General features: G+C 34.8%; 1 protein-coding gene across 1 annotated transcript; it reads right to left on the bottom strand.

Moving 5' to 3' along the window:
• Positions 1 to 4,004: 4,004 nt before the first annotated feature.
• On the bottom strand, positions 4,005 to 12,546 carry LOC113404192 (tyrosine 3-monooxygenase). Its single transcript, XM_026645021.2, has 8 exons — positions 12,271 to 12,546; positions 7,226 to 7,337; positions 7,018 to 7,125; positions 6,854 to 6,892; positions 5,919 to 6,738; positions 5,032 to 5,158; positions 4,657 to 4,886; positions 4,005 to 4,542 (listed from the first exon to the last, which is right to left on the bottom strand). Exons 1-8 carry the CDS (start codon positions 12,334 to 12,336, stop codon positions 4,368 to 4,370), a joined length of 1,677 nt encoding a protein of 558 aa, XP_026500806.1. The 5' UTR covers positions 12,337 to 12,546; the 3' UTR covers positions 4,005 to 4,367.
• Positions 12,547 to 14,260: the final 1,714 nt, after the last annotated feature.

Raw genomic sequence — 14,260 nt, 5'->3', positions numbered from 1 at the left:
GTTATCGTTGTTTTGAAACGTTTGGAGGAATTTAAAAATAGGTCATTATGGCTTAAATCAACAAGAAGTGTATAATTTCAATCCAATCACGTTTGAATTCCTTTACACTAATAGCCCTTCCAAATGAAATACAAAATGACCTAGACTGAAATGTATGGATTAATAAATCTTAAACAAACAAAGTGAAACGAGTACAGCATTAAGGTACAATAAAGACTTCTTGTTGTATTTGACAGCTCTTTCATGTTCATCGGTATAAAAATGGATAGAGAATAATAAACTGGATTAATGTTTAGTACATTACACATCTAAGGTAATGCGAGCTATTTTATATATTGGTTCATGTTAATATGGTTCATTTGCTTAGAGCTATGGTCAGAATATTTATACCGGACCCATGAGTCTCAATAATTCCTTTCAAATTATTACAGAAATATTCTTTATGTTCAAGTAATAATGTATATGGTAAAACAGTGTGCGAGTTTATTTTCATTATTTTGTTACAAGAATACGAAAATTACGCTTGTCACGTTAATAATCTTAATTGAAAGCGTGTGAACCAGCGAAAATTCAGTGGTGTTTGAACCCGCAATCATCGGTTGAGATCTGATGTACGCGCTCTAACCACTAGGTCATCTCGGCTCGTTTACCTAATACGTTTGGGAAGTGCTGTTCTAGAGCAATAAACGCGCGTTTCTCAAATGCCGACAATACTTGACAACTAGAATCGTAAATTATATATCAATTCAAATGCTTTATCGTGTTAACAAATAACAATAATTAATTTCAACAGTCAATATAATTCAATTTATAAAGAATATAATTAGATTTTAAAATATGTTTATGACTGTGAGTTTATACCCCCGCGTGTTGGGTTGTAGTAGTATTAGGTTTTAGGTAGAAAAACGTCTATACTCCTTGGGGTACAGACGTTTGCTCCTGCAAGCTTTCTCCTTACCAAAAAAAAAGTACCTGAATGAATTCATATAATTCTTATGCTGTGTACACATGTTCAGGAACGTAATCTAGCTCAAAATTGTGTAAGTCCGTAATTTTAATGTATGTTCTGATTATACTATGTTTGTGTACCAATGAATAAATAAATAAGTGGTTCTAGTCGTAGCCGTGAAAGCATATCAGACGGACGGGTATTAGTTGTATAGTTTCGGAGTAAGATTTTATGAAAATTATATAACTTGGTGGTAGGGCTTTGTGCAAGCACGTCTGGGTAGGTACCACCCACTCATCAGATATTCTACCGCCAAACAGCAGTACTCAGTATTGTTGTGTTCCGGTTTGAAAGGTGAGTGAGCCAGTATAACTACAGGCACAAGGGACGTAACATCTTAGTTACCAAATTGGTGGCGCATTGGTGATGTAAGGAATGGTTAATATTTCTTACAACGCCATTGTCTATAGGCGGTGGTGACCACATACCATCAGGTGGCCCATTTGCTCGTCCGCCTACCAATTACATAAAATAAAAATATATCGTTGATATGAAGTCAAACCATAGGAACCCATGTTTAATCAACACTCAATTCTATTGTTTCTTAAAGTAGATTTGATTGGAAAGAAAATCATATAATTAAGCATCGTATGTTTCATTTTGTTTTACAGTACAAAAATAATTTAAGAATGGATTTTTTTTTCATCTTAGTTATATTTGATATTTTAAAGTACGGAAATTATAGTTAGACTTATTAAAATTAACGATTAAACTTTCGGCCAATGAAAGAATCACTTTATTTCTCTTGCACTGAAAATGTAGAAAAATAATTTACAAATTAAAATAAAATATATTTGAATACGCTTTACAATATAATGTTGTACTGTCGTGTGTAATTGTCGGTTTTGAATATGGACTCCACCGAAAATAATTTCAAAGGAAATAAATAGAATGTTATAATATATACAATTTTGTATAAATTACATATAACTACTAAATTTCCAAACGAGACCTAGCAATCAGTCTATCAAGTCATGCATCTTAGTCGGATATACATAATGATGCAGAGTAAAAGACTTAACTTGAACCCTGCTCTACTTTATTACCGATTTCACAGTTCGATAATAATACGTGATACGAGATTAATGTTCTCTTTATTATGTATTTTAGACTTAGTCAAGCAAGTGCGATTTAAAGCCATTATCATACTATAAGCGGTATACCTATACGAGACATTTAAATTTGATTCTATTCCAGATCAGATTATTGCGCGTTATTTAACCGAGATGCTTAATCTAGTGCACTTAAGTAGCTAGCTTGATACGAAGGTAGTGTAACAGCGCAGACAATACATTAATATATTTGTAAAACATATACATACATCAGTATGTAAAGCTTGACAAATTTAGAAGGCAAAGGTCAGATTGAAATATTTATTAAAAATTAAATATAGCTAATAAATAAATATGAAACAGAATAAATAAAATCATAGTTTCGTTTATAATATAAATGTATCTTCTTAATATTATTATTAGCCAAAATCTATAATAATTTGATGAAATTTGCACCTGTCGACCAATTCCTAAAACGCGGGTCGAAAGCCGCGGGCGACATTTAGTAGTAATATATATCAAGCAAGTGTAATTATTATTATAGTGTACGCAAACCGAGCACAAAGAATTTGAGAGCGCTGATGAAGGGGGGGGCACGATTGCGTAAGAGATAGTAATGCTGTTTGCCGTCACGGGATACGAATCGGTCATACCCCCAAGACGCGCCAATATTCAACCAATATATATTGTTATATACAAAGTCACTAATCACTTCGTAATCGTATCGACTTAATCAGGAACATTTACTTTAGATCATAATAAAATAATTGTTTACAATTGAGCTGATTTAGTACTGGAACCATTAGCGATGGAGCTGAACTTCAGTGGCTAATAGTGACATTTTCGAATTCGGAAGTTGGATTGACTTCGCGGGGCTCATACATCGTTGTGACAATAGTTCTGTAGTTTTTGTTAGTTAGTTTTTTGTCTGCAAGTCTGCGCTTCCCCTCAGTAATGCGTAATGAGCGGCACCGTTGCAAATGCTACTTGTAATCGACCCAACTTCGTCCGTGCCCTTGTATATTTTAAGGCCATACCTCTCGTTTGTTTACTTAATGTCAAACAATTAACTTTTTTGGGTAAACCTTTTTTAATGTATGTTCTTAATTTTTAACATCGTGTTCGTGTACTCGTAACCCGATCCTTCGTTACTATTTCATGCGTTTTTAGTCCGATCTCTTTGTTTTTTATTTTACTAAGGGAACTTTTTGCGGCCGATCGAGACGGTTCTAATTGCTTTAATTATATGAGGAAGTACCTTGTAGCCGTGAATGTAGGTTTACATTTATTTAACGAATAAACGCTCTACAAGAACACAATTCAATGTCACGTTAATTAAATATGTATCGATTGGCACGGTTTACCTCGGAGGATAATTAATATTGGATATATATTTTACAATTGAATAAGATTGAAAGAATTCGGAGCGACCCCAGGGAGCTCAATCTTATTATAGGTAGGACGAAACGACGTTCCGCGATTGCTTCGATATTCAATTTTCTTTTATTTTAAATTGCTTTTAAAAGATTGTCCCTGCATTGATTTAGCAATAATCGCAGACTTTCAGAAGCATGCTTTGTCATTCATATATTGTAATAAAAAGCATATTATGATACGCATTCTCACATAATATGTGCTGAGGCTTCTATGAGATATGCTTTCAAAGCAAGTTACTTTCTTCTGGACTTGGTTATTTAAAGTCATTTTGCACAATTAGCAATTAGTAAAATAATTATCAGATACTAGAAGAATCTTTAGGTATTAACTACCACCCAAGAAGAGACCAGGGTCTAATCTCTGGCCTGACATGTCGGATTGCCAACAAGGATAGATCGTGTAAGAAATTCTTATAAAAACTCTTTGATTTTTATTATAATATTGTTAAATGATAGATCAGATGGTGAATGCTTGATAAAGGGTGATTATTCGAATAAAACAACAAATTCCACTCAAACACATATATTTCGGTTTGATTTTTTAAAACTTTTTGGTGCTCCATTTTTATTTGTTTGTGTTTTTCATTAAATTATAAATTAATACTAATATAATAGTTATGGTCTCGCAAACGGGCACGGCCTCCCTAAATGGGCAATCGGGAGCTCCGTGCGCATTCCGAGGCCCGGGCAATGAGCTCGGCATAATAAATAATAAGGTACAAAAGGAATTCAACGAAGTACCATCCGATGGTTTCCACACTCGCACACACGCTCCACACGACAACAGACTTACTTCTATAATATCACTAGCTATACAAAGTACGGCAAGGCCGCGTGCACTGATCTGATTGTATAATGTAGGTAACGGGTTCACTCGAAGTGCGAGCCCTTGAGCTTCTTAACGGCGTTGGTGAGGTGTAGCATCTCCGTGTTCAGTTGCCAGATTAGGGTCTCCAGTTTGTCCACCGAGTCGAGAACTTCGACGCGTTCTGTGTGCGGGTTGAAGCGCACTTCGAATGGTCGGGACATAGTAGACACCCAACGTCTGCACAAAATGTAAATGATTTGTTAAGACATGAATAAGTCGCTGTAAACATCTAAACATTAAGTTATTCATTAATACTTATAATATTTCATTTAGAATGATTTGTCTTATTACCTGAATTTGTCTTTGGCGTCTTCGAAGCTCTCAGCGACGTAATAGATGGGTTGGTATTCCTGATCTTGGTAGGGCTGTACCGATGTGGAAGCTGGTTCGAAAGGTCGAAGCTCAGGTTTGTCGCTAAGAGCGTGAAGTAGTTCTCCAATAGAAGACAGAAGAGCTGCACCATATGCCTTCAGTTGTTGATTTTCTTTGCAAAGGCCGAATTCAACGGTAAACCAGTATACCTGGACAGATAATATATTTTTAACAAGGATCATCTCATAAATAAAAGACGCAACGGCTTTTTATTTCGCAAATGCTTGGGCCCAAATTTAAAGATTCGCTCAGTTTTTACATAAAAAACAAAATAAAACAAGCTAAATAACTTACAGTTGAGAGCTTTTCAATTTCCGCATCGGAAGCGCCCAGTGAGGCAAGTCCAATCTCTTGAGAGAATTGAGCGAAGCTCGGGTCAGCCAAAAGAGGAATATGTCCAAGAAGCTCATGGATACAATCACTGAAAATAAACAAGTTATCTAATAACCCACATTAAAATAGAATTTCCCTCAAACTAGTTGCAACATCAAAGCAAGTAAATGACATCAGCTTGAATACCTCACACTAATAGCTTTTCATAACGTCGTTGAAGTTCAAGGTTGTTAACAGACTTCTATATATTTAAAGCGAAACTTAATTCGATGAAAGTAGCCTTTGATGCTTATAACAACGTCACGAATAGAGTTAAAACTAAATTAAAAGTGAGCCTTTAACAATATTATAATGCCATCACAGTGTCTCGTCCACCCTTCACTGAATTTAGATTGCGCTGAACAGAATTTTCTGCTGCATATTTTAATTAAACGTAACGAAGCATAATACAATACATTGCCACTATTCATACAAAATAATTGGACTTAATTTGTATATGATCATCGTCTGCTTTTCAAGATTACCTTCAAAAGATCGTCCAAGGTTTCTATCAGTTTAATTAAGTTAAATTCTTTTCATTTGCAATATTATGTATTGTATCTACACTTTTTAAGGTCGCTTAACGAGTTTGTTACAGTTTTACTTCCGCATCGAATACCTCCTTAAGCTCATGTCGTTGAATACATTTTATTGGTGCAAAAAATTACGAGGAGATTCAAAATATATACCATAATATGAATACGATTTGAATTATCAATATATTCGTATGCGATCTATATATTTTAATATATTATGGGCGATAATTAATTTGAAACAAAATTTTAGTAATGCTTTCATAATATACTTACGGTTCAGGTGTGTGGAATGGCGAATTGGCGTGGCGTACGTATTGTGTAGATTGGAAGACGCGGAAGGCGAGCGAAGCGAGGAAGTCCCGAGCTGTGAGCAGACCAGCAGCCGGGCGGAGTGTGAATCCGGTATGCTTGCGGAGGAAGTTGCTTACATCTTCCAACTGCGGAATGCGGTGAGGAACAAAGATGTCTGCCGCCTGCAGTTTACCGAAAGCTGCCTTGTACTCCTTGCATGCGTGTTTTGGCATCAAGTCGAGCACGGTGTTGAAAACTCGTTGCCAAGTAGCGTTCTCGGTTTCCAAGTAAGTGATTGATGGAATTGGGTCGCTGTACTTGTAAGCGAATGCAATCTCGGCGATTTGCTTCCTGCGCTCCCTGTAGTCCTTGTCAGCGAATCCAGGGTGATTCATATCAAGTTCTGGTTCGTATTTAGTCATAAGATGGTTGCAGTTGTCAAGATCGGATGCGTGACGAGGGAACCACGGAGTCTTGTTGGAGATGTTGTTTTCGGAAATTAGATTGACTCCAGCGAATGAAGTCGATTGGCGAAGTGATCTAATAAGTTGCAGCAAGTTTATGCGAGACATGCTGACTTTTACAAGAGCGTCAAATTGAGTTCCAGAGGCTTGAGAGGGACGAGTTTCAAGATGTTCTACGCAACCCTTGTAGTTATCGATTGTTTTAAGGATGCGAGCGAGTGAGCCCATGCCTTCGCGCATACGAAGAAGCAAAGCTGCTTTTTGCATCGCCTGTTCAGCTTCTGGGCTCTCGCTTGCGGCGTTTTGTAGGATTACTTCCTCTTCAGTAAGAGTATAATCTAAAATAGAAATATTTTGTTTGTAACTGTTTCGAGAACAATATAGTTACATTCATTCAAAAACCTTATCAACTTATTCTATGTAAAATATTGAGAGGAATATCAATAAACAAACCTTCGTCTCCTTTCTCGCCACCGTCGTCATTATCAGCATCTAATTTAAATGAAAATAAAAAAAATAATAAAAAAATGAAATACAAAACAAAATAAGATTAACAAAAAAGTTGTAGATAATCATTTATCTGAGGGCGAGAAAATGTCAAAAGAAAAAAAAATTACCAAAGTGACCATTTTTAGTTTCATCGTGTTGAGTGGCATCTTCTATGGTCTTCTCGTTATCGCCTACATGAGCGGCGTCTTGGATGAAATCAGATTCCAAGCCAGAGTCTATTTTTAAAAGAAAATAAAAATAAACATAAAAAAAAACGGAAAAGAAAATAATGAAAGAGGAAATAAAATTTTATCAAAATCGACATTTGAATATTACCATTGGCACGTGCACGAGCCTCTTCAAGCACACTCTGTTTAGTCTGTTTGACAACTAGTGTTTCGAAGCGGGCGTCATCTACGAGCGAGCGACGGCGAGATGGGTAGCCGTTCTATAAAAAAAAAGAAATGCAATTTATCCGTGTTCCAATTTCAAATGACGGTCTCAGGTAAAAGCCAAATATGTGAAGCATCGTTGATGTATTAAGTGAAGTGAAGTCAAGTCAATCATGCAAATGTAACAGGAGCCGATGAAATCAAATTACCTAATTTTATACGCGATCTTATTAACCTAAAGGAGAGGCCAATTAAAGTTTGAAGCGTATTCATTCACAGACAAAAGTTCCAACAAAGGGACGGAGACAATTCAAAAAATACGTCTTTTAAATCCGTATGATATAGCGGTCGTAAGGCATTATATTTCATGTGGGAGCAGGAATTGCTTTTACTGAGTTCCTAAGCTTATTTCCTGAGGTCGGGCGTAAAGTGCTGCCATTACACCCCATCCCCCGCCGGATCTGAGATGGAATCACACAAAGGAATCTCACTTTCTGGACCGCTGCGTCTCGATGGAACCAATTATATGTCGAGTGAACTTTTGAACAAGTCAGAGTGACTTAAATGGTAAAAGCCTTTCACAAGTCGCTCTTTGCAATGGACACGTTGAGTTAAAGAGATTATCATCTATGAGTTAATTAAATGAAACGATTTATAATCGATATCATATTATAATCGAGAATACTTTAATTATAGTTACTAAATGATCAAATTATCGATTTTAAAGGGTAATTAAACTTATTTTGTATTAGGATCGAAGTTGGTGGTTTATTATTTATAGTTTAATTAACATTATAATATAATCAATATGCAATTTCATTCGATAACAACACTTAACGGTAAATATTAATTTAATTTATCTCTGCTATTAATAACAATCAATTTATCACTCTTGGTGATTTGCCTTTCCACATTTTTATTGGTTTTACCAATGTTTATGTCGTATGACATTTATCTGCTATAACTTTTATCTTTTGCGTTTATTTTCGTATCACGTAATAACGAGTTTTTTTTAAAACATATGTTATACTTTAGCTTAATTATTTATAACAGCATTTAAAAAGTTCACGTACGTTTATATAAGTTTGCGTAACAATAAAAAGTGAAATACAAAGTATAAGTAATGTTTCATGTGGAATTGGGCTAAGTGAACTAATCAAAATCATTTCCTACGAGGTTCTGGCGACATGAAGAGCGGCTTGTGGGACTTGTTGAAACGCATGTCGTTCTCATGACGGCTTGTTAATTGTTAAACCGTTGTACCTTCATTACAAAGCAAAGTGAACTTTACTACGTATGTATTTAGAGTCAGAATTATGTCATCTTTAATGTAGAACTAGGTGTTATAAATGGGTAAGTTGTTGAGTAATCATTAATAATTATTACTCGATCAGTTAATGAATTCAAAATAATGTAATTTACCTTCGAGATTTAAATATGGAATTTGAATTAATTCGAAGGATGCCCAGAGGAAAGATAGCTTAAATTCTTATCTAAATTTTCCTTTAACATAGTTTGTTTGTAATTGATTTGGAATGGCCTCGGTGTTTTAGAAATATATCAGATTTTCCTCATACATAATTTGTAAATAATCAATAACGAATCTCGAATTATAAAATAATACAAACGCGAATCAAGATTTAAATATCAGAAATTGATATGTGACATTAACGATGAGCACATGAAAATTCTAATGATGTTCTAATGACGTCATTTTATAGTAATCAAGGGTAATTGTCCGGAGGTGTTAAGTTGGTAGCAAGTAACGCGCGGGCGTTGAGACCTAGCATTTTCCACTAGAGTGGCTACGGGTCTATGTGTGTCAAGGGTTACTAATCACACGCTTTTGTTACCTAGCCCCTGAAACGCGACAAGGCGATAAGAAATACTTTGAATGACGTGAGTGACTATATAAAAAAAATATTATATTCTCTTTCCCCTCGTATTCAGGCTTTGAGAGATTGACTTCTAAAATGTCAAGAAAAAGGTCTTCAAATGTTTTACCTTTGCTTTCAAAGCTTGTAAATAATGCGTCTTAAGAAGAACTGATCACATAAGAGTCTATGTACGAATGGAGTTGGCGGTGGGTGAAACTATTTCTGTCGTCTTTCGTTTTTTATTCGTTGATCGTATATTATATCGAATCGCTATTTAATTAAATACTTTTTTACAAACGAATTTGTAAATTGACGAGACGTAAATATTGTCCAGTTTTGATTTCCTTCAAAATGATGGCTCTCGATTGATATTGGGCCGAAAACGCAGAGAGAATGCAAATGTGTTCTTAAGCATCGATCTGTAATTCCATACCAACTCTATAGTGTCCTTACTGTTAGAAAATCTAGGTTACAATGACTGTCATTAATTCTTTTGTGATTTATTGTTTTTGCGAAATGAAATATCTGTTCGCGTTTCGATTTAAATAATTACTGTTAATTAATATAAATTGGTCGGACTTTAAGTATAAATAAATATATTACATCAGATTATTAATATTTTGTTAATCTTGCCTTTATTATTTCCAAGTAAATACGACACAATATACATACTAGTATTACGGTAAAAATGATGTTAAGAAATTTACTTCCGTCATACAGATCTGTCTGTAAAAATTGTCGTAAACGAGTGCGGAAATATAACTGTGTTAAAGGTCCGGCTAACTGGAGCGGGCTGGGATCAGAATCCGGTTCTATAGCCTTGGTCACCGAGTGGCCACTTCACCGCTCCAATCCGGCGGCTAATTAAGCTGACCTGCCACCCTCGCTATACTTAACTCATTATGTAATTCATGCAAATTAAATGCGTTTTCTTCGGCCATTTAAAATGTTTTCACCTGAGTAATGTGACCTCTTTTATGTATATAATAATACAGCGTTCAGTTGTTATCTTTAATATTTATTATGATAGTTAATATATTAATTATATTCCGTTTCCGATACGTGCGAATTTGACCGCGAAATCATCGGATGTTTTAATTTATAATTTATACGGAAATTGGGGTTAAATTTTGTTCAATGTCATAAAAATAGTTTACGTCATATTGCGTATGTTATTTAAAAATATTACGATAAATCGAGAATAATACCATGGATACGCACGATTGCAGATCTAGCTAACATCTTAGAATTTTTATGTTAATTTGACCGCGACGAACAACCTCGTTTGGTCAAGGGCATATCTCAGCCTCGAATTTGTTTCAAACATTGGACCGAGTCTTTCGCATGTTCATTAATTACTAACATATTATAAACAATGTTTGAAGCTATTTACTTATTAGACGAATCATACCGTGACAATACTTTTCCGGCGGTTATGTCACTCGATATAATTTCAACCACATTTTCTGATTGCAGTGTTGGTGAGCGTCGCACCTCGCATACCGACCTTCGATGGTCAAGGAAATACAATCATTCAACCACCAATTATAAAATATACGTTAATCATAACACGTCAGATACGTTAACGTGAGACCTGATTTTCGCAAAGCACACTATTACGAATTAATCAATATAATATACATCGCAACGCTCACAACAGTTGAAAGTAAATTTGCGAGGGTAAATGACTGTTTACTTTAAAACAAAGATCCAGGACGGGTTTATATTTAAAATTTTTACAATAAAATCAATACTAACTATTAAATTCGCAATATTACTTCGCATCAGCTCAAGTCGTTTACAAAGCAACTGTTTTGGTCATTTTTCATTGATGACATCGAGTTATTCGTGGTTGTAACTGCAGTTACAAACGCCTTGAATATTGACAATGGTGATTAATCTCGACGATAATTATATATTTATTAACTACAAGTATATCCTCGTGTACAAAGAGAAACAAAATCATAATAATTGTTCAATTATTTTCTAGATATTTAAGTATTTCATTCGATGAAGGTTTTAAGTCTAGTATATTTTATAGAACAAAGTTCTTACGCGATTGTTATATCATAATTCAGTCCGTGTTAATGTGGGAAAACTACATGGCTGTATAGAATAATTAGAGTAAGCGCGTCGTCGGAATGGAAATCAAAATGACATGAAAAGAAATTGTAATTTTTTAATTGTATGTCGCGTTTCCAGTGTGCATTTTTATTATTGTAAAAGTCAGGAGCCGTCTGCGCGCGCTTTCACACGATTTCTTTGCCATTCTCCCTTCGATGTCATGTGTTTATTATACGGCAGAATTACTTAATATTATTATTTAAGTGAATTTTAAAGTCAATCTATCGAATGAATTTTTGTTATTGTTATGTAGGAACATTACATGGCTGATAACTTTACGACCAAATAAGCAAATAATATCAAATAAGTAACGTTTCAAAGTAAAGATATATTCTTCATCTTCACGGTTCTTATCAACTATTTTTCGCGTGTTGTCCTCTTTAAGAAGGATGTTAAGCAAATTTCGTTGCAAAATATATTTTTTCGTATCAATATAATCAAACTTGGCCCCTATCTGATATTCGATGTACTGTTGTTTACAGTGCAAAAAATATACTTAATATTGTGACTCTCATTATCGAGTAATTATTTTGGAATCACGCAAACTGTTTGAAGGTACTTTAGAGGTGTTAACGAGTATTTTATTGTTTGTTATCTTGTATAACTCGCGTAAGTACCTGAGTATTCGTATCCAAGTACACGCACGTCTAATTTACGGTAAAAACTTATGTCTGTTCATTGTAACGCAACCTAGTTATTAAGAACAACAATCAGTTAATGAATTTAATTAATACATGTACAAAATACGATTAACATTCCTGAGAAATTCAAACGGAGAAATAGTCGTTAGGTGTAATGAATGAGTGGGAAATTATTAATTAGCAAGCGCTTTATCTTAAGATGGACTGCGGGTTTCGGATTCAGCAAGCAATTTTTGAATATGGGTTCAGTAGTTGAAACTTAAGACTCGTGCCACTTTGATACAGGTTCGATCCGACAACTTAGGGACATGAAAGCAATAGCAAGCGGGTTGGTGACGGGTCCTCACCTCAATGCTGTAGGATTTCTTGATGGCGAACATTTCGCGGTTCTTCTGGGCAGCGGCTACGGCCATTGCTTCACGACACACCACTTGAAAAAGGAGAGCCTGAACTGAAGTTCACTGCGCGCTTAGCTAGCGTACGTCTGCGAGAGCCTTATGTCTCGACCACGGGCTTATGCCTGTCTGTCTACGACTCGAGCTGTCGTATTACGAGGGCTAACTAAACTTTGGATTGCAAACAGACCAATGCATGATGACCGTTCGCAAGAACAGTTTAAATAGTGTTCGTCGCGCCTCCCACCCCGCGTGCCTTTCGTGCGCATGCGTCACGGCCTGCGCCCCGCGCGCTCGCGCCTTCGAGTCCTGCGGCGAACCGAACCATCGTGCTACCACAGCCGCCCTTCGCACCCTGTCCAAATGGTCCATGGAATCATGAACACCAAAGATTTTAAATTTTCTTTGTTCATATTTAATAAATAATAAACTATAAAATACTGTTTTATTTATTCCTATATCTAATAGATATTTTTGTTTCTTTGTGTATTATATTGGGTCCTGCATTTTTATGCGCCAATTACGTAAATATTATAATTATTAGTAGAGACAAATGAAATGTATCGGTGTGACTGAATAAAAAACCCGTCTCAGGAAACGAAACAATCGAGCGTTAAAAATGAGTTCCATTTGTTTTAATAAAATCTCTTTCGAAGCGAAAGTGAAATTATTTCGTCAAAATAAAGATACTGAGTAATTAAAGTTGAATGCACATAGTAACGAAACGGCTGCTATGGTTTAAAATATTCTTAACAACTTAGGATCCGGTTGTTTTCCTGAGGCCGTTATAACATGAACCTGTCCTTATTGTACGAGGAAGTAAATTTAGTTCATCGTAACTCGGAACAGGATATATCAAAGTGCGTGTTTCAATGACTTTATTATTACAATATAATAACGCATAAAGCTTTTTTTATTTCGCAATAGTTTGTGACATATTTTTTATATCTGAGGACAGTGTTATGTGACTAAAATTAGAACCCTGTCATATTGTATTTCAAAAGGTTGCTGTAATGTATAATGGGCTGGATAAGATTTAAGGATTGTGTTATGGTTCTATGATAAAAATTGCGTACAGATTTAAAAGATAGTAAAAAAAAAATTCTAGACTAAAATCGTTCAACAGTTTTTTTATATGTCGTTTTTCACGTCCATTACGTGAATTCTGGAAACAAATACGTATTTATTATAATAGTAAATTATACATATACACACAATCTAGCTATGTGCATAGCATTCGAATACCTAAAAAAAATAACAAAAAACAAAGAAACAGTTCACATTATGTATTATATGCATGTCAAATATATATTATTTGCACGTAGCATGTTTTATTTAAATTGAATGATATTGTGAAGAAATCAATACTGCAATAAAATAAATCGATCATTTAAACATTAATAAGTGGCAGTAATAAATACAACCACAAATATGATACTTCGATCTACTAATAATAGGTAAATCACATAAACTCGCAATAATATTCGATGTCATCGTAAACTGACCACACTTACGTCACGCGGGGTTTACCGTTGAAAGGTGAAGACGAGACGTATTCATGACCCCCATGTTCGAAACCTACGTCAAACGAATTTGCATATATTTAATGTTTGTCAATAAACATCATATATATAAAATTTGAATGATTATTTCATTTTTATCGTTCATTCATTCAATCGGAATTCCAAATTTGTTTTGTAACTATTTCAAATAAAGCGAAACACGTATAGTTTGTATTACGATCATAAACTCGTCCTCCAAGTGTAAAGCGGGCACAACCTTCAAACTAAGCGCCGTAAAAATTGCTATAGTAGAAACAAAAATGACGCAAAAAGTTTCTAAGTACTTCTACTTAGTCGAATTATACAGAGTATAAAATTAACACTATAATAATATTATTATCTAATATATTATATGTGTAAGATAAGATTGTATTCTTTAA

Source organism: Vanessa tameamea, chromosome Z (genome assembly GCF_037043105.1).
Source record: "Vanessa tameamea isolate UH-Manoa-2023 chromosome Z, ilVanTame1 primary haplotype, whole genome shotgun sequence".
Taxonomy (NCBI): domain Eukaryota; kingdom Metazoa; phylum Arthropoda; class Insecta; order Lepidoptera; family Nymphalidae; genus Vanessa; species Vanessa tameamea.
This window is presented reverse-complemented; position numbering and strand designations above follow the sequence as displayed.

What these genes read in the sequence shown, in the direction of transcription:
- LOC113404192 (XM_026645021.2), bottom strand. Translation starts at nt 12,336, where the DNA reads ATGGCCGTAGCCGCTGCCCAGAAGAACCGCGAAATGTTCGCCATCAAG. An exon ending in TGGCGAGAAAGGAGACGAAG is followed by an intron (nt 6,739 to 6,853) that starts GTTTGTTTATTG and finishes TTTCTATTTTAG; the next exon opens with ATTATACTCTTACTGAAGAG. An exon ending in GACGCCAAAGACAAATTCAG is followed by an intron (nt 4,543 to 4,656) that starts GTAATAAGACAA and finishes CATTTTGTGCAG; the next exon opens with ACGTTGGGTGTCTACTATGT.